The sequence below is a fragment of the Hemiscyllium ocellatum genome, chromosome 14 (assembly GCF_020745735.1).
Source record: "Hemiscyllium ocellatum isolate sHemOce1 chromosome 14, sHemOce1.pat.X.cur, whole genome shotgun sequence".
NCBI classification, from domain to species: Eukaryota; Metazoa; Chordata; class Chondrichthyes; order Orectolobiformes; family Hemiscylliidae; genus Hemiscyllium; species Hemiscyllium ocellatum.
The window spans coordinates 71,212,954-71,231,958 of NC_083414.1; the positions used below are offsets into that span (position 1 = coordinate 71,212,954).

The 19,005-nt window shown below is 44.2% G+C and overlaps 1 protein-coding gene across 1 annotated transcript in view; it reads right to left on the bottom strand.

Moving 5' to 3' along the window:
* The window catches only part of LOC132822416 (E3 ubiquitin-protein ligase RNF123), a 379,484-nt gene that overhangs the window by 304,804 nt on the left and 55,675 nt on the right, over positions 1-19,005 (bottom strand). Inside the window, exons 15-18 of the mRNA XM_060835785.1 lie at positions 16,955-17,028; positions 10,109-10,226; positions 9,893-9,983; positions 460-521 (exon numbers count right to left, since the gene is read on the bottom strand). Coding sequence (XP_060691768.1) covers positions 460-521; positions 9,893-9,983; positions 10,109-10,226; positions 16,955-17,028 — 345 coding nt within the window. The remainder of the gene's footprint in view (positions 1-459; positions 522-9,892; positions 9,984-10,108; positions 10,227-16,954; positions 17,029-19,005) is intronic.

The following is a 19,005-nucleotide window of genomic DNA, read 5'->3' on the forward strand; positions in this document are numbered from 1 at the left end:
AGTGAGCTCCACATGGGAATATTACCAGTGGGCAGTCAGCTCCACATGGGAATACTGACAGTGGGCAGTGAGCTCCACATGTGAATACTGACAGTGCACGTGTGCTCCATACAGACATACAGATACGGCAGGAACCTCACACACAAAAATATAAAGTGCATGTGTGTAGTTGGGTCTTCAGCTTGTGGGTTGCCTGCCTGCATAAAGGAGCAAGGACAGCAGGGTTATGAGAATTTTAGGGAGATCATCAGAAACCACAATCCACTTGATCACTTAGCAAAATCAACGAACTAAATTATCACAGTCTCTCAACAATCTACCTTGACAAACAAAATACCTGCATGCAACTATCAGCCACGAGTGACAAACTGCTACTGGTAGTGGAATGTGGTTTAGTTTCATCCAAGAACTGCATATATTCTGCAGATTATAAACTCACTGGAAGCAACTATTACTCACCGATCCTTTATCTTTGTTGTTGAGAAATAATTTCAGGATCTGAACCTGTAGCTCTTCCACAACTGCAAAACAAAATCATTTTATAAACGGTCCTTCTGTACTACTTGGGACCATTAATACTCATACCATACCACGTTTCAATCATAATGTCACTACGTTAGTCATCTTTAACAAGTACACACATCAAACCTCCACCAAAACAACACTAAAGCATGTGCAGTCTGGTATTAAGGAATACAGATTCTTCAATGTTCAGCGCAATGACTCCACAATGGAGCAATCCATGTCCAAATGTAGCAAGACCTAGACAACATCCAGGTTGGGCAATTAATATTCATGCCACACAAGTGCCAGGCAATGGCTATGCCAACAAGAGAATATCCAACCACCACCTCTTGACATTCAATAGTATTACCATCACTGAACCCCCTAATAATATCCTGAGGGTTACCACTGACCAGAAACAGAACTGAAATATAAATACTGTGGCTACAAGATCAGGTCAGAAGCTAGGAATCATGCAGTCCATAACTCATCTCCTAACTCCTCAAAGTTGTCAACTGCCTCCAAGGCACAAGTTGGGAATGTGATGGAATACTCCCCACCTGCTGGATGAATGCAGCTTCAACAACACTCAAGAATCTTGACACCATCCAGAACAAAGAGTTCATTTGACATTCACAAGCATTTAATCACGCCACTACCTGCTCAGTAGGATCAATGAGGACCACCTACAAGAATGCACTCAAAGTTCCTAGGGCAGCATCTTCCAATTGGAATGCAGTGGTTCAAGAAGGCAGCTTACCACCAACCTCTCCATGGCATTTAGAGATGGGCAATAAATTCTGGCCAATGCAAAGACGTGAGTGAGTGAGAGGAAGAAAGCAAATTTAAAATGAGGTAGTCCAATAAATGGAAGTAAGGCAGCTCAGTGCAATCACAGGAATGACATTCTAATCCATCCAGGCAAAAGGATGAAGGATAGAATGTTGCTTAGTCTATTGCTCTGATGTTTGAGCATGTGTGTCAAGTCACTAACCAATGCTCTTCATAGAATCACACAGCAAAGAACAGGCACTTCAGCCTATCGAGTCTGTGCTGCCAGAACTCTGCTCAATTTACACTAGCCTCACTTCCCAGCAGTTAGGCAAAAGTCTTCAAGTTTGAATGTAGTGATTGATGGAGAAGTGTGTAAGGTAATCTTACTTCAAGATGTCAGATACCAGAACATAAGCATAGCTTAAAACAATGGAAAGGTATGTAATGGGCAGGTGCAAAGACTTTTGTGAAAATATGATCAAAACTCTGGCCTGGCAATTTAGAAGAGTAGGACATAATCTATTGATTATAAAGCAGGTCGTCTTTACATGGGTGACGCTAATTATGTTAATTATTTTAACTTATGAATTATGCTGCTGGATATGCTACTTAAAGAGAGTATATCAGGTTCCAAGCGACTGATTGTGATAGGGGACTCTCTAGTCAGGTGCACAAACAGACATTTCTTCAGCTGTCAGCTAGACAGCAGAATCGTGTGCTGCCTCCCTATTGCCAGGGTCAAAGATGAGGTAGGTGCAGAATATTCTGAAAGGGGACAGTAACCAGAAGATTATTGTATGTGTTGATTACCAACGACATAGGTTAAGAAAAAGACTAGGTCCTGCAGAAAGAACATAGGAAATTAGGCAGATTTAAAAATCGGCTCTCAAGGGTAGTAATATGTGTATTCCTCCCAGTCGCATGTGCTAGCGAGAGGAGGATTAGGAGGATAGAGCAAATAAATGCATGCCAACGAGCAAGTGCAAGGGCCAAGGATCCATATTTTTGGACTTTTGGGATCTCTTCTGGGGTTTACCTGACCTGTACAGGAAGGATAGGTTGCACCTGATTTGGAAGAGGAGCAATATCCTGGCAGGGAGAGTTGTTTGTGTGACTTGGGAAGCTTTACACTAGTGTAGGAGGAGGGGAACTCAAAAAGATAGTGAGCAAACAGGTAAGTCTGAGGCTGGTACAATAGACAAGGGAAGTAAGTTAAACAGCATGGGCACAGCAGAGATTGAGGCAAAACTTTGAGCGGCACAGTGGCTCAGTGGTTAGCACTGCTTCCTCACAGTGCTAGGGTTCTGCATTTGATTCCAGCCTCAGGCGACTGTCTGTGTGGAGTTTGCACTGGGATATCATAGCTATGACAGAAATGAGAATCAGGGAAGGGCAGGACTGGCAGCTTAATGTTCTGGCGCATATATGCTGTATGAAAGATAGAAAGTGAGTCAAGAGAGGCGGGGAAGTGCCGTTTTTGGTTAGGATATTATTATGGTAAAACCTAGGGTGGATGTTCCTCGGAGAACATCCAGTGAAGTTATATGGGTGAAATTGAGAAATAAAAAAGGGATGACCACCTTATTGGGATTGTACTATAGGCTCCCAAATAGTCAGCAGGAAATTAAGAAGCAAACATGTAAAGAGATCTCAAATATCTTTAAGAATAATAGGATTGTAATGGTAGAGGATTTTAACTTTCCAAACATTGAGTGGGACTGCCATAATGCTAAGGGTTTGGATGGAAAGAAATTAGTTACGTGTGTACAAGAAAATGTTCTTATTCAGTACGTGGGTGTGCCTACTGGACAGGGAGCAAAACATGACCTTCTCTTGGGAAAGGCGGCACGGCAAGTGACTGAGGTATCAGTAGGGGATCACTAAGGAGCAACTGATCATAACTGTATTACTTTTGAATGGTTATGGAAAACAGTAGATCGGATCTAAAAGTTAAAAGTTCTAAAGTAGAGGAAGCCAATTTTGATGGTATTAGGTAGGAAGTTTCTAAAGTTGATTGTGATGGCTGTTCGCAGATAAAGGGATGGTTGGAAAGTTGAAGGCCTTTAAAAGTGAGGTAAGAGTTCAGAGAAATTGTGTACCTATTAGTGCAAAGGGCAAGGCTGGTAGGTATAGGGAATGCAGGATGATGAGAAAAATATAGGCTCTGGTCAAGAAACAGGAGGAGGCATGTGTCAGGTACAGACAGCTGGGATCAAGTGAATCCCTGAAAGAGTATAAGGACAATAGGAGTATACTTAAGAAGGAAACCAGGGAGGGCAAAAGGATACTGCAGATAGCTTTGGCAAATAGGGTTAAGGAGTTTCTACAAATACATCAAGGGCAAAAGAATAACTAGAGAGAGAATGGAGATCAGTGAGGCCATCTATGTGTGGAACGTCAGGAGATGAGTGAGATCCTAAACAAATTTTTCATATCAGTATTAACTGTGGAAAAAACATGGAAGTTAGGCAATTGGAGAAATAAGTAGTGTTGCCTTGATAAGTGTCCATGTTACAGAAAAGTTGGTGCTGGAGATTTGAAACGCATAAATGAAGTTAAATCCCCAGGATCTGATCAGATACATTCCAGAACTGTGTGGGAAGCTAGGGAAAATATTGCTGGGCTCCTTGCTGAGATATTTAGAGTCATAGAAATTTACAGCACGAAAACAGACACTTCGGTCCAACCTGCCCATGCCAACCAGATATCCCAACCCAATCTAGTCCCACCTGCCAGTACCCAGCCCATATCCCTCCAAACCCTTCCTATTCATATACCCATCCAGACGCCTTTTAAATGCAGCAATTGTACTGGCCTCCACCATGTCCTCTGGCAGTTCATTCCATACACGTACCATCCTCTGAATGAAAAAGTTGCCTCTTTCCACTCTCACTCTAAACCTATGCCCTCTAGTTCTGGACTCACCTACCCCAGAGAAAAGACTTTGTCTATTTATCTTATCCATGCCTCACATAAACCTCTATAAGGTCACCTCTCAGCCACCGACACTGCAGGGAAACAGCCTCAGCCTATTCAACCTCTTCCTGTAGCTCAAATCCTCCAATTTTGATGTCATCAGCAAACTTACTAATTATACCTCTTATGCTCACATCTAAATCATTTATATAAATGATTAAAAGTAATGGACCCAGCATCGATCCTTGTGGCACTCCACTGGTCACAAGCCTCCAGTCTGAAAAACAACCCTCCACCACCATCCTCTGTCTTCTACCTTTGAGCCAGTTCTGTCTCCAAATGGCGAGTTCTCCTTGTATTCCGTGAGATCTAACCTTGCTCACCAGTATCCCATGGGAAATCTTGTCAAGTGCTTTACTGAAGTCCATATAGATCACATCTACCACTCTGCCCTCATCAATCCTCTTTGTTACTTCAAAAAACTCAATCAAGTTTGTGAGACATGATTTCCCACGCAAAAAGCCATGTTGACTATTCCAAATTAGTCCTTGCCTTTCCAAATACATGTACATCCTGTCCCTCATGATTCCCTCCAACAGCTTGCCCACCACAGACATCAGGCTCACTGGTCTTGCATTTTGGCAAGGCAAGCCAGTGCAGGACTTATACAATTAACGGTAGGGCCCTGGGGACTGTTACCAAACAAAGAGGTCCAGGGTGTATAGTTGCTTGAAAGTGGAGCTGCAGGTAGATAGGGTTGTGAAGAAAGCATTTGGCACACTTGCCTTCATTGATCAGTGTGTTGAGTATAGGAATTGGAAGGTCATGTTGCAGCTGTAGGTCTCAATGGTAAGGCCACTTTTAGAATAATGCATTCAATTCTGGACTCCCTGCTTTAGGAAAGATGTTGTTTAACTTGAAAGGATGCAGAAAAGATTTACAATGATGTTGACGGAATTGTAGGGTTTGAGCTGTAGGGGGAAGGCTGACTTGTTTCCGTACAACATCAGAGGCTGAGGGACGCCCTGGTAGAAATCCATGAGGGGCATGGATAGGGTGAATAGCCAATGGCTTTTTCCCCAGAGTAGGGAAGTCCAAAACTAGAGGGCATAGATTTAATGTGAAAGGGAAAAGATTTAAAAGGGACCTCATGGACAACCTTTTCCACTAGAGGGTGGTGGTGTGTATAGGATAAGCTGCCAGAGGTAATGGCGGAGGCATGTACAATTGCAACATTTAAAAAAGGTATCTGAACAGGTATACGAATAGGAAGGGTGGACCTCTATGTCGCAGAGGCTGAACACAAACTCTCCGACACCATGACCTACCTCCGCCTTGCCCACAACCCAAATGCGACCCATCATGCCTTAATTGCCTCCAATGACTCCGCCGCCCAGTACCTCCAAAACACACAGTCCCCTGGCCCCACACTGCCCGATTCTACCTGCTTCACAAGTTCCACAAGCCCAACTACCTCGCCCGACCCATCATCTCGGCCTGCTCCTGCCCCACCAAACTCATCTCATCTTACCTTGACTCTACACTTCCCACCTACATCAACCACACCGTCCATCTCTTCAGTAACTTCCAGTTCCCGAGCCCACAGCATTTTATTTTCACTGTGGATGTGAAGTCTTTATTACACACCCACACCTCACAAGGATGGCCTCCAGACCCGCCACTTCTTCCTCTCTAACAGACCCATCCAGTCCCCCTCCATCAAAATCCTCCTTCACTTTGCCAAACTGGACCTCACCCTCAATAACTTTTCCTTTAACTCCGCCCATTTCCTCCAAATCCAGGGGGTGGCCATGGGCACCCGGATGGGTCCCAGCTATGCCTGCCTCTTTGTCAGCTATGTCAAACAGTCCCTCTTCAGTACCTACACAGGCACTAATGCCCCAACTCTTCCGCCGTTACATCGATGACTGCATCGGTGGAGCGCCCTGCACCCAGGCTGAATGGGAGCAGTTCATCAACTTTGACCAGAATATCTACACCGTCCTCAAATTCACTTGGTTCATCTCGGATACCTTCCTCTCCTTTCCACCCACAGCCACAGTCCCCAGACGGATGTTTACTGCAAGCCAACAGACTCCCACAACTACCTGGACTACACCTCCTCCCACCTAGTATCCTGCAAGAACTCCATCCAATTCTCCCAATTCCTCCACCTCCACCACAACTACTTAGACAAGGAGACATTCCACTCCCAAGCATCCCAGCTGTCCACCTATTTCGAACAACGTGCTTTTCCTCTCTGTCATCCAGACAGCCCTTCACTGCACCACTTCCATTCCCCGTTCCACTGCTCTTAAACCCATCCCAATGCAATAAAGACAGAGACCCCTTGTCCTCACCTCCCACCCCACCAGTCTCCACAGCCAACGCATTCATCCTTAAACATTTCCAACTCCAAATAGACCCCACCACCAAGAACATCTTCCCCTCCCCACCCCTCTGCCTTCCACAATGACCACTCCCTTCGAAATTCCTTGGTTTGCGCCAATCTCCCCACCAATCCCCCGAACCCCCAGATACCTTCCCCTGAAACCAGAAAAGATGCAAACCTGCTGGTACACCACCCTCACCTGTATTCAAGGCCCCAAGCAGTCCTTCCAGGTGAGACAGAGGTCCACCTACCTCATTTCCAAACTAGTCTACTGCATCAGGTGCTCCCGACGTAGTCTCCTCTACATTCAGGAGACCAAAATGTAAACTTAGGGAATTGTTCACTCAGCATCTCAGCCAGGCCTTCCGGGCCGACCTGACCTCTCAGTCACCGTCCATTTTAATTCCCCTTCCCACTCCCTTTCTGACATGACTATCTTTGGCCTCCTCCATTGCCACAATGAACAGCAAATTGGAGGAACAACACCTCATCTTCCGCGTGGGCAGCCTACAGCCCGAAGGATTCAAGATTTAGTTCTCCAATTTCAAATAACCTCCCTGCCCACCCCCACCCAGACTCCCTTCCCAGCCTCCCCCTCCCTTCCACTCTTCCCTGCCACTAACCAGATTCCTTCCTCCCACTGACCAACCAGGTCATACCCTCTACCTGTCTTCACCTATCCCCACTTTACCATCTTGCCCCTGTCACCCTTTATCTGCAGCTTCCCCTACACTCACCCCCACTCCTGAAAAATGTCAACTTCATCTCCTGGTCCTGCCTGTATTCTTCCAGCCTCTTGCCTATCCACTGATAATCCTCATCTCCATCATTTATTTTCCCCATAATCCTTTATTTTCTTTCCAGATTAACAATGACTATCTCAGTTTTGAACACACTTAATGATCTAGCCTCAACAGCCCTCTTGCAGTAAAAAGATTCCACAGAATCATACAGAGAAGAAATCCCTCCTCGTCTCTTTATGCCCTCTGGCCCTACCCGCTCCCACAAGGAGAAACAACATCTACACTGTCAAGCTGCCTTCCAAGTCACCCACCATTCTGATTTGGAATATTGCTGGATCAAAGCTGAGGAAGTCCCTCCCTTAAACAGCCCTTTTAGTGTGCTGACAGCACATGGACTGCAATCATTCAAGGAAATGGCTGGCTCCCAGCATCTTAAAAGCAATTAAGGACAGGCAGTAACTGGTTGTGCCAACATTATTCATATGCTATGAAGAAACAAAGCCAATTTATTATTATAAGCAACTGCTGCTCAATTAGATATTGCATTCAATCAGTGGTACTGTTGTCTCAGTCACAGCTGAACATGATTCCATTTTGTGTAAACGTTCAAGCACTGGAAAGGGCCAGGAATCCAAACAGAACCTTGTCAGTTTAAACTTCCTACTAAGAACGTACAACATTACAGCGCAGAACAGGCCCTTTGGCCCTCGATGTTACATTGACCTATGGAACCAATCTATCCTACACTATTCCATTTTCATCAATATGTCTAACCAATGACCATTTAAATGCCCTTAAAAGGCATTTTACTACTAGCAGGCAATCTACAACTGTGTACTTCATCCCTGAATACACAGTTGGAGCTCTTTTGAGGGCGAGTCCAGAATTAGAGGATACTTTCAAATTAAGGATTGCCCTTTGAATGGAGATGTCTCGGCAGGTATGCTCTCAGAGGGTTGAAACATTCATATGATCGACGTAACACTCTTATTCCTGATTTATGTCTGGATCTGGATGACTGCCAGGCTGAGAGTACACTTTTGTGGATGTCTACCAGCAGAGTTGCATTTTTATTTCATTTTTAACAGGTGTTTTGCTGTGTACAAGAATAAACAAGTTTTGCTTCAATTGTACAGGACAGTGGTCAGACCACACTTGGAGTGTTGTGCACAGATAGAGTCATAGCGATGTACAGCATGGAAACAGATGCTTCAGTCCAACCCGTCCATGCCGACCAGACATCCCAACCCAATCTAGTCCACCTGCCAGCACCCGGCGCATATCCATCCAAACCCTACCTATTCATATACCCATCCAAATGCCTCTGAAATGTTGCAATTGTACCAGCCTCCACCACTTACTCTGGCAACTCATTCCGTACATGTACTTCTCTCTGTGTAGAGACCCCGTAGGTCTCTTTTATATCTTTCCCCTGTCACCCTAAACCTATGTCCTCTAGTTCTGTACTCCTCAACCCCAAGGAAAAGACTTTGCCTATTTACCATATCCATGCCCCTCAATTTTGTAAACCTCTATTAGGTCACCCCTCAGCCTCTGATGCTCCAGATCTGGTCTCTTTGCCTAAGGAAGGATATGCTTGCCTCAGAGGATTCATCAGACTGATTTATTGGTTGGTGGGACTGTCCTATGAGGACAGTTTGAGGAAAGGACATGGGTCCTCTGGAGTTTGGAAGAACGTGAGGCAACCTCATAGAAACTTACAAATTTATTACGAGACCGGAAAAGTTAATTTGAACAAAACATTTCTCATGGCTCGGAGGTATGAAATCTACCATCTCAGCAACAGCCAGATTTACGTAAGCCTTGCTCTAACTGTTCCAATAGTACAGTGACAAGAAATATTCACTTAATTGTTGATAAAAAGAATATTAACAGAGCAACAGCTACATACGAGGTTAAGTAAAAGTGAGGGAGAACATCAAGCTCATCTTCATAGCTCTCTCACACAGTTCAACACCCTGTGGCAAGCTTTGCCAAGATTCCCACATGAAGAATACCTTGTGTGAGAGTTAATTGCTTATGAGGAAGTGTGGTCAACATCCTTTAGATTAAGAAAGAAATTACAAGAAAATGAAGAAATAAAATTTCTGCAGTAGGAGGAAACAATCTGGTACTGGTCTTATTGTGAGTGACAGGTCATGGCAAAAAGAATCCCGGAAGTACTGCAGAAACTCCTTTGACGATGTCCTCAAAGCAGTTGTGAAGCGGTCGATCACCCCAACTGCCTCACAGAAACCCCTGTTCTGTGACCAAAATTAGAAAGCTCAATCAGGAGTGCACAGAGGCCAAGTTGAGACGTCAGAGTGAGTGCAGAAACCTCCAAACAACTTATTTACCACACCCTCCAAGCACCACCTTCTCTGCAAATGGCGGGGTCTACATTCATGCGTTGGAGTTGCCAGCCTTCTCAAAGCTCATCAAACCCAGAATGGAAATAAGTCATGCTCGATCCCCTGGGACTGCTAAGAAGCTCGAAGTATGCAAACGTTGAAATGACTCCTGTTGCTAACATTCTTCACACAGCACCATGTTTAGCACTTACCCTCAATACGTTTCTTTAATCGCTGGCAGCCACGTTCATAGGCCCGACGTCTCAGCCTCTCCTCAGCAGTTTCCTCCTTCACCTCCTTGCCCTGGAAGAAGAAACCAGGTTCATCACCTCTTAAAATGAGGCCAATCACTTCGAATTTTTTACCGAAATGGTGAACCTATTCACAGGGAGCCAGCAACGGTCAAAATAACGAATGAAAGATCTCACCTCCTTGTCAAACTTGGTTGGCCACCAAGTGGTGGGAATAAGCTCCTCTAAGCCTGCCTCCTCCACCCGCAGGGGTGTCTTAATGAAAAAAAACACTACAGATCGCAGCACATCAAATGTGTCTTTGAGTTAAGGGTCATCAAGGAGTCACTTCTTATAATAAGAAGGTATTATACCAAGTTCCCAAATGTCCTCTTCCCTTCAACCTTTTCCAACCTAATAGCGAAAATTATTTTCTTTTTGTCAATGTGGCCACTGATTGAGCATTTTGTACCCGAAACTTTTCGTACCTAATGCCATCCTTTGGAACAAAATGCCAAGTAAATAGCCAAAATTAACACAGAATTGCACTAAAAATAACACTCAATTTATGTCATTGTCTATTATTCAAGAAACATATAAGTATCTTTGTTAATATCCTTTGAGCGTGGCTTCTTTTTTTTGTAAACATATTTATTAGCAAATTTTTTTAACTTTACAAACATATAAAATTATTGAAAAAAAATCAGTATAAAAGAAAAAAACTCAAATTCCAATACTACTATCTACCAACCTACCCTCTAATACAAAGCAAACCCTAACACTGTGCAAAGCAACACCAAAGAAAGAAAAGCAAAAAAAACACAAAATACAAGAACAGCGATGCTCTGCACAAAGCTCCCAAACAAAGGAACAGGAGCATTGTATACATACCCCATATTAACTCAGGAGAGCCCCTGCAGGGCCCAGGGCTTGACAAATCTAATCATCCTGGTTAAACAAACACCCTAGTTAAGATAAGATTAGATTACTTACAGTGTGGAAACAGGCCCTTCGGCCCAACAAGTCCACACCGACCCGCCGAAGCGCAACCCACCCATACCCCTACACTTAACCCTTACCTAACACTACGGACAATTTAGCTTGGCCAATTCACCTGACCCACACATCTTTGGACTGTGGGAGGAAACCAGAGCACCCGGCGGAAACCCATGCAGACACGGGGAGAACGTGCAAACTCCACACAGTCAGTCGCCTGAGTCGGGAATTGAACCCGGGTCTCAGGCACTGTGAGGCAGCAGTGCTAACCACTGTGCCACCGTGCCGTCCAATAACAGGTAAATCTATATCCAAATAAGTCAAGTAGGGCTGCCATGTCATATAAAAATTGTCTGTTGTGTGGCACACCATGTTTGTAAAAAAGTAAAAGGGAATGTGCTCCATAATTAATTTCTGCCATCCCAGCAAGCTTCGTGGGTTCTCAGACACCAATTCATCAGGATATTCTTCCATGCATAGTATGCAAGAATATTAAATAGTTTCTTCCCATGCCCTTCTAAAGATGGTAAATTTGGTAGACCTAAGAGGAGAGATATCGGGTCTACTTTGACTTCAGTCCTCAATACCCTCTCTATCTCTCCCGCCACAGCGCTCCACTAAACATGGGTAAGAGTACCTACACTTATTTTACATTTGGGGCACATTGAAGATGCCCCTTTTTTAAACTTCGCCAGATGGTCTGCTGCCAGATGAGCCCTGTGCAGAACTTTTAACTGCGTAGCACATATCCTGTTACAGATTGAGATCTTTCAAGTATTCTCCCATGTTTCAGAAGAGATCTCCACTCCTAACTCTTGCTCCCAGACCTCACATAACCGGTTAATACCCTGCCAGGCCCTGCCACCCAGCAGGCGATAGAGGGCACTAACCAAAAGGGTGCTTGTGGAACATAGCTCTCTGTATCAGGCTGATAGGGCTTAGTGAGAAGCGTAGTCTTCTTCTGGATGAAATCCCTAACCTGAAAAAAACGGAAAAGGTCTCTGCTGGGCAACCCATATTTGCGGCTCAGTTGCTCAAAAGACATTGTTATCTCCCCTCAAAAAAGTCTCCCAAACTAGAAACTCCTCTCGCTGCCCATAGTTTGGACCCTGAGTCCATAATCCCTGGTCAGAACCCTGGCATGCTGACTATAGGTGTAAGTGGCAAAGTCTTGGATAAACAACCCTCACTCTGATGCATCACCCTCCATGCCTTGACTGTACTAATGACAATAGGGTTCCGGCAGTGGTCCATAACTGTTCTCATCTTATCCATGAACAACAGTTTAATAAGAGGGCACTTTGCCTGGGAGGCCTCGATATCCAGCCATATTGAGTTTGGATCGTTACCTACCCAATTGCAGACAAAGGACAGCAGGGAACTCAATTGATACCTCCTGATGTCTGGGAAATCAACTCCTTCCCCTCCTTGAGGCAACAACAATTTAGTAAGTTTGATGAGGGGCCGCCCACGATGCCAAACAAAGGAACCAAACCACCCCATAAGCTTCCGCAGTGTTGACCTGGGAAACATTATAGGGAGCATACGCATGTGATAAAGCAAACGAGGAAGAACATTCATCTTAATGAGAGATATTTTGCCCAGCCATGAAATTGGAAGAGCCTCCCATCTCTGGATATCTCACCTAATATTGTCCAGCAAGTGAGCAAAGTGAGTCCAAAATAACAGATCAAACTTGGGGGTAATAAAAATGCCTAGGTACAGGAACCCTGCCCGTGACCACTTAAAAGGGAACTTAGAGCCACCTTCAACTTCTGGCACATCCTTAAGGTTCCCCAAAGACATAGCCTCCGATTTTGCAAAGTCGATCTTATATCCTGAAATAGCCCCAAATGAATTGATACATTGTATCAAATGGGGTACGGAGGTCATCAGGTTCAATAAAAACAGAAGGACATCATCCGCATACAATGTAATCTTGTGTGCCCTTGATCCCACTTCCGGAGCAGTTATGTGGACATTCTGACGAATAGCCTCTGCCAGCGGCTCTATCACCAACGTAAACAACAACAGTGAGAAGGGGCAGCCTTGCTGACTACCCCTACCAATCCTAAAATTCCATCCCGTTAGTGATGACCGTGGCCAGAGGGTGGCAATATAAAACCTCCACCCACCCAACCCAAACTGCTCTAAGACATAAAAAAGATACGGCCATTCTACCTGGTCAAAAGCTGTCTCTGCATCTAAGGAAATCACCAACCCCTGAATCGATCGTTGCTGACAAACTTGGACCATATTCAGCAGCCTTCTAATATTATTAGAGGACCTACAGTCCCTTATCAAGCCTGTCTGGTCCTCTTTAACAATATGGGGCAACACCTTTTCCAATCTCAGCGCCAAGATCTTGGCCAGAATCTTGAAATCTGAATTTAATAGAGAGATGGACCTGTATGAGGCACAATCCTCAGGAACCTTCCTCTTCTTAAGAATTAAGGAAATATTAGCTTCTCTCGAAGATGGTGGTAGGCGTTCATGCATATAGGAGTGATTGTACATCTCCAACAGAATCCCTATAAACTCCTTATAAAACTCACCCGGGAGATAATCAAGGTCAGGCGCTTTCCCACTCTGAAGTGGCCTAGCTGCCTCCTGTATTTCCTGAACTGTCAAGGGGGCACTAAGGAGAGAGGCCTGTTCCAAGGTTACCCCTGGGAGGTCCAGGTTCTTAAAAAAAAAGTCTCCATTTTAGTCCTCCTGTCTTCGCAACCTTCAGACCAATACAATTCAGAGTAAAAGCTCCGAAAAGCCTCATTAATCTGTTTAGCATCGTACAGAAGGATGCCGGCACTGTCTCCGATTGCAGTAATGGATTGGGGAGCACGCTTTTTCCTAGTCAGGTATGCTAAATACTTCCCTGGCCTATCCCCATATTCGAAAATCCTATGTCTAGCAAAAGCAAGTTCTTTCTGTAGCTTAGTCACTGAAGGCCGCGCAAAATGTCTCAAGACGACGCTGCTGTTCCTCCTCCTGTTGTTTCCAACTAGCTGAATAGGAAATAGCTAATTTACTAGCAAAGGCCTTAGCAGTCTCCCATAGCATGGATGGAAAACTAGCCATGTCGGAGTTGATAGTCAAGAATTCTTGAAACTCCTTCAAAAAGTATTCCACAAATTTGGAATCCTGAAGGAGAAAAGGGTCCAAACGCCAGGGCCGCAAACCTTGCCCTTCACTCTTGGCCTTAACCTCCAAATATACTGCCGCAAGATCAGAGATAGCTATATTCCCAATTTTACAACTCAATCAAATCCAGAAGGGCCAAGGGAGCGAGAGAAAGAGGTCAATCCTCGTGTTATTTATATGGGTTTGAAAAAAGGTGAAGTCCCTGCCGGTAGGGTGAAGACATCTCCAAATATCCACCAGCCCCAACTCCTCGCATAAGTCAACCACCTGCTTGGTCTGCAAAGAAATAGTTGGGGGTCCACAAGGCATCCTGTCCACTGTCAGATCCAAAAGACAATTAAAATCCCCCCCCCCACCACCATAATAATGTGTTATGTTCCAAAAGCACTCAGCTTAGAGAAAGCACTAATCAAAAATTTGAGGGGATGCGCCGGTGGACAGTAGGCATTTAAAATGCCACATCCTCCTCACGTATCAGGGCTTTAAGTAGCACAAACCGTCCCTGTTCATCTTCCACCTGCTCTAATAATGTGAACGGAAGATTTTTCTGGATAAGTACTGCCACTCCCCTATTTTTAGAAGTAAAGGATGAAAAGAATACCTGGTTATAATGTCCCCCCCTTATAATTTCAGGTGTTCCCCATCAGCAAGAAGGGTTTCCTGCAACAAAGCGATATCAACCTTTTCCCTTTTAAGGCTAGAAAGCACTTTTTTCCTTTTAACAGGCGAATGACTTCCTTTAATGTTCCAGGTGCATCATTTAATACGATTCTTAGCCATATCCCCTTTCAGTCAGCCTTGAACCTCTCGGAGGGAGAAGCCTGTTTACAAAGCGCCGAGCATAAGTAAATAAAGACTCATAGAACTGAAAAACTATATATATAAAATCTACTCTATCATAACTATAAACAAATGTTACTACCAGAAAACTATAAAGAAAACCAACTATAGAATCTTGAATGAAAGACTCTTGCCCCTGCCCATAGGGAGCACTCACCCTACCTATCCCCTCCTTCGCAGCTCCTTCAAACCTGGACTATGCCCCGGCCTTAGACCAGAAAAAAAACAAGGAGATGATCCTTAAATCAACAGTAAAAAAGACAAAGTCAGGATGAGCACTCCACCCATCCCTGGCTTCATGTCACCTCTACTTGTGACTAAAACAGAAGCAGAACAAACAAAAAAAAAGGAGAGAGACAACAAAGAACATCCACAAAATTTCCCATCAGAAAATCCAGTTATTAAAAAAAAGGAACAACTTATTCCAAAGTCTTTTCCCCCTTTCCAAAAAGGAAATTATTAGGGAAAAGAAAGGAATTAAAAAAAGGAAGACATGGGGAAAGATAGAAAAGAGAACAAACATTAACCATATTCTGAAGGCCAATCCGTCTACTTTAAAGTGTCCACAAAGTTTTTAGCCTTATCCGTCAAGTCAAATGTATAAACTGAGTCCTCGTGGCTGAAACGGAGTACTGCGGGGTATCTCATGGAATACTGGACGCCCAGCTTCCTCAGCCTCTTTTTAACTTCATCTAAGGACTTCCTCTTTAGGATTACAGCTGCTGAAAAATCCTGGAAAAACATGATTTTTGACCCCTTGTACAGCAGCGCCTGCAGATCTTTTCCCAGGGATCAGGAAGCTGCTCTGACTTTTTGCTTGCCCTTATATGAGTGGAAGTGCACTAGGACCGATCTGGGATGCTGCACTGGGCCTGACCTGTGCACTGTAACCCGATAAGCCCTTTCAATCTGCAGCCTGCTGGACTCGATGTGAAGGCCCAAAAACTTCGGCAGCCAGTTTTCAAAGAAGCTGACTGGCTGGTCACCTTCCTCACCTTCAGGGAGCCCGACAATTCGGACACGTATCCTCCGACATCGATTTTCGAGGTCGTCTATATGGTTTCGCAAAGCCCGCACCTCTCACTCCAGCACCTGGATCCGACTGGATGAGGACCCCATTGCAGCTTCCGAGGCCTTAGTTCGACCCTCCACCTCCTCCAGCCTCTCCCCGAGGCCCTGGATCTCCTGCTCGTGCTTCTGCAGCATGGATGCGATAGGTTGGACCTGGGCACTAATCTTCCCACTGATTTCCTCAATCGCAGCCGCAACTTTCAAGGTAAGTCTCTCCATCACCGCAGCCAATTCCTGTGAGTCTGTCAGGTCCCCAGGGGATTCAGGAGAGGCTGCTGCTGCTGCAGTCTCTGGTGTGGTAGGTACTGCAGGGGAACGTCCTCCCTGCTGCTGTTTGCTTGCTCCTTTTCCCTTTGGCATCCTTCCCACTCCCAAATATTAACAAATACGTGTTCTGTAAGGTTTTAAACTAATAATTCCACCACATAAGTTGGCCAGAGATGGCAAAAAACACCGGTATGCCTTAGCTGTTAGGGGGAAGTGTCCACAGCAGTTCTACTGAATCGCTGCCATCTTGCCAAGTCCTGTGGCTTCTTCTTGAAAGCTTCAGTGTCTTTAGTGAGCAACAGTTTGCAGTGTTTTATTGGTATTCACGTTGAGGATTTTATGGTGTGCCAATGAATAAAAAAATTTCACAACAATAGCTGCGGTGTCACAGGAAGGTTAGCAATCCACTCAAACTGAATAGATTTGATTGATCCTGGTCAAAAAGAACTACTGTGGTTGCTCTATTCAGGGGGTGCCAAACTACCCCCCAAAAGCACAGAAGGATATTCAAAGATAGCAGCAGCTGGTTTTGGCACTATGTACCTTCCAGTAATTATTTAATTGCTATGCATGACACAAGCAAAATTTTGGAGCAGTTTCCAGTCTGCCTGCTCATTGAGAAAACAGTACCAAACAGAGCTGAAAAAGTGGGAATACTTTCCAGTAATTTTGCGGTTCAAACAGTAGAGGAATAAACATAAACAAGTACAGGTGGATTTAAAAGGATATAGGACGTTGCTGAGCAGATATTTCCTGGTTTTCTCGTGCTTTAGAATAGCTATGCTCAGACGCAAGTAGTGGATCTGCAAAGAGACACAACACAAACCGTTAGCACTACTAAAGGTCAGAAAGAAACAATGAAATTATAAAACGATTCAGCACATGAAGCCATGCCCCCTACATGCCTGTGCCAGTTCTCAGAGAGTCAGTCAATTAGCTATATTTTTTTCATTTCTCCCCATTACTTTTTAATTTTGATGTTATATATTTCATGCTCTTCACTTTTAAAAGCTTCATATTTTCTAACTTCTGCCACTATTTCTGCTAACATTCCATAAATAATCAATGTTTCTAAGCTTAGCCTTTCATTGCTGCATCATTGACACATGAACATAATTTCCTTCTGTACTCCACCCAAAATCTTGCATAATTTTCAATACCTCCATTAGGTCTCTTTTTATTTATATCTGATTAAATTATGGCTAAAGTTGTGGCTTCCTAAGGAAGTTAATGATGACATCAAATTGAAAGAAAAAGTGTAAATACTAGTAAGTCAGAAGATTGGAAAAACTAGCAATAAGTTTAACGCAGCAAAAATTTCTACAAGCATTTAAGAAGAAAAACAGTATCCAAAATAAGCATTTGCCCTTTAGAGAATAAGACTGGAGATTTAAAAACTGATGACAGTAAAATAACAGATACAGAAAAAATAATCAGCAACTGCCTTTATGGTAGAAGACACAAAATAAAATTCCTAAGAACAATGGAAAATCCAGAGGCAGAGGGACAGAACAACCTTAAAATAATCATGGTCAATGGAGAAATAATGTGAGTAAAACTAAAGTAGCTGAAGATTGACAAGTCCCCTGGACTTGATGGTCTGCATCCTAGATTGCTAAAAGAATTGGATTCATTAGGGGTAATCTTCCAAAATTTGCTAGCCTCTAGAAAGACCCCAGCATGCTGGAAAACCACAAAAAGCACCTTTACTCTAGACTAGAGGGTGCCAGAAAAACACAGAGATAGTGGCAGGACGTAGTACCTGGCCATTTAGAAAATCATATCATTAGGTAGAGTCAAAAATGTGTTGCTGGTTAAAGCACAGCAGGTTAGGCAGCATCCAAGGAACAGGAAATTCGACGTTTCAGGCATAAGCCCTTCATCAAGAATGAGGAGAGTGTGCCAGGCAGGCTAAGATAAAAGGTAGGGAGGAGGGACTTGGGGGAGGGGCGATGGAGATGTGATAGGTGGAAGGAGGTCAAGGTGAGGGTGATAGGCCGGAGTGGGGTGGGGGTGGAGAGGTCAGGAAGAAGATTGCAGGTTAGGAGGGTGGTGCTGAGTTGAGGGAACCGACTGAGACAAGGTGGGGGGAGGGGAAATGAGGAAACTGGAGAAATCTGAGTTCATTCCTTGTGGTTGGAGGGTTCCCAGGCGGAAGATGAGGCGCTCCTCCTCCAGCCGTCGTGTTGTTATGTTCTGCCGGTGGAGGAGTCCAAGGACCTGCATGTCCTCGGTGAAGTGGGAGGGAGAGTTAAAGTGTTGAGCCACGGGGTGGTTGGGTTGGTTGGTCCGGGCAGCCCAGAGGTGTTCTCTGAAGCGTTCTGCAAGTAAGCGGCCTGTCTCCCCAATATAGAGGAGGCCACATCGGGTGGTAGAGTCTACCATTAAGTAGAGTCAACAGTTTTGAGGAAAGTACATTGTGTTTGACAAATTTGTCAGAATTGTTTGAGGACATAAGGCTGGTTTTGCATTGCATAAAGTACCCAAGAGCTAATGGTCATTGGGTGACATATTAGCATGAACAGAGGACTGGCTAATGAACGGGTAAGAGAGAATCAGGATAAATGGGTCGTTTTCAGATTTGCAAACTGTAAACATGTTGAGCATCACAAGGATCAGTAATGAAGCTGCAAGTACCTACAGTTTATATTTTTATACTCTTCCACCCCAATGTCTCATTAACCAGACATTGTGACAAAATTAAAGCAAACTTTAGTTAGATGCTTTATTGAATTCTTTTTTCCATGGTCCACAAATGGGTTAAATTAGTTACAGTTAGC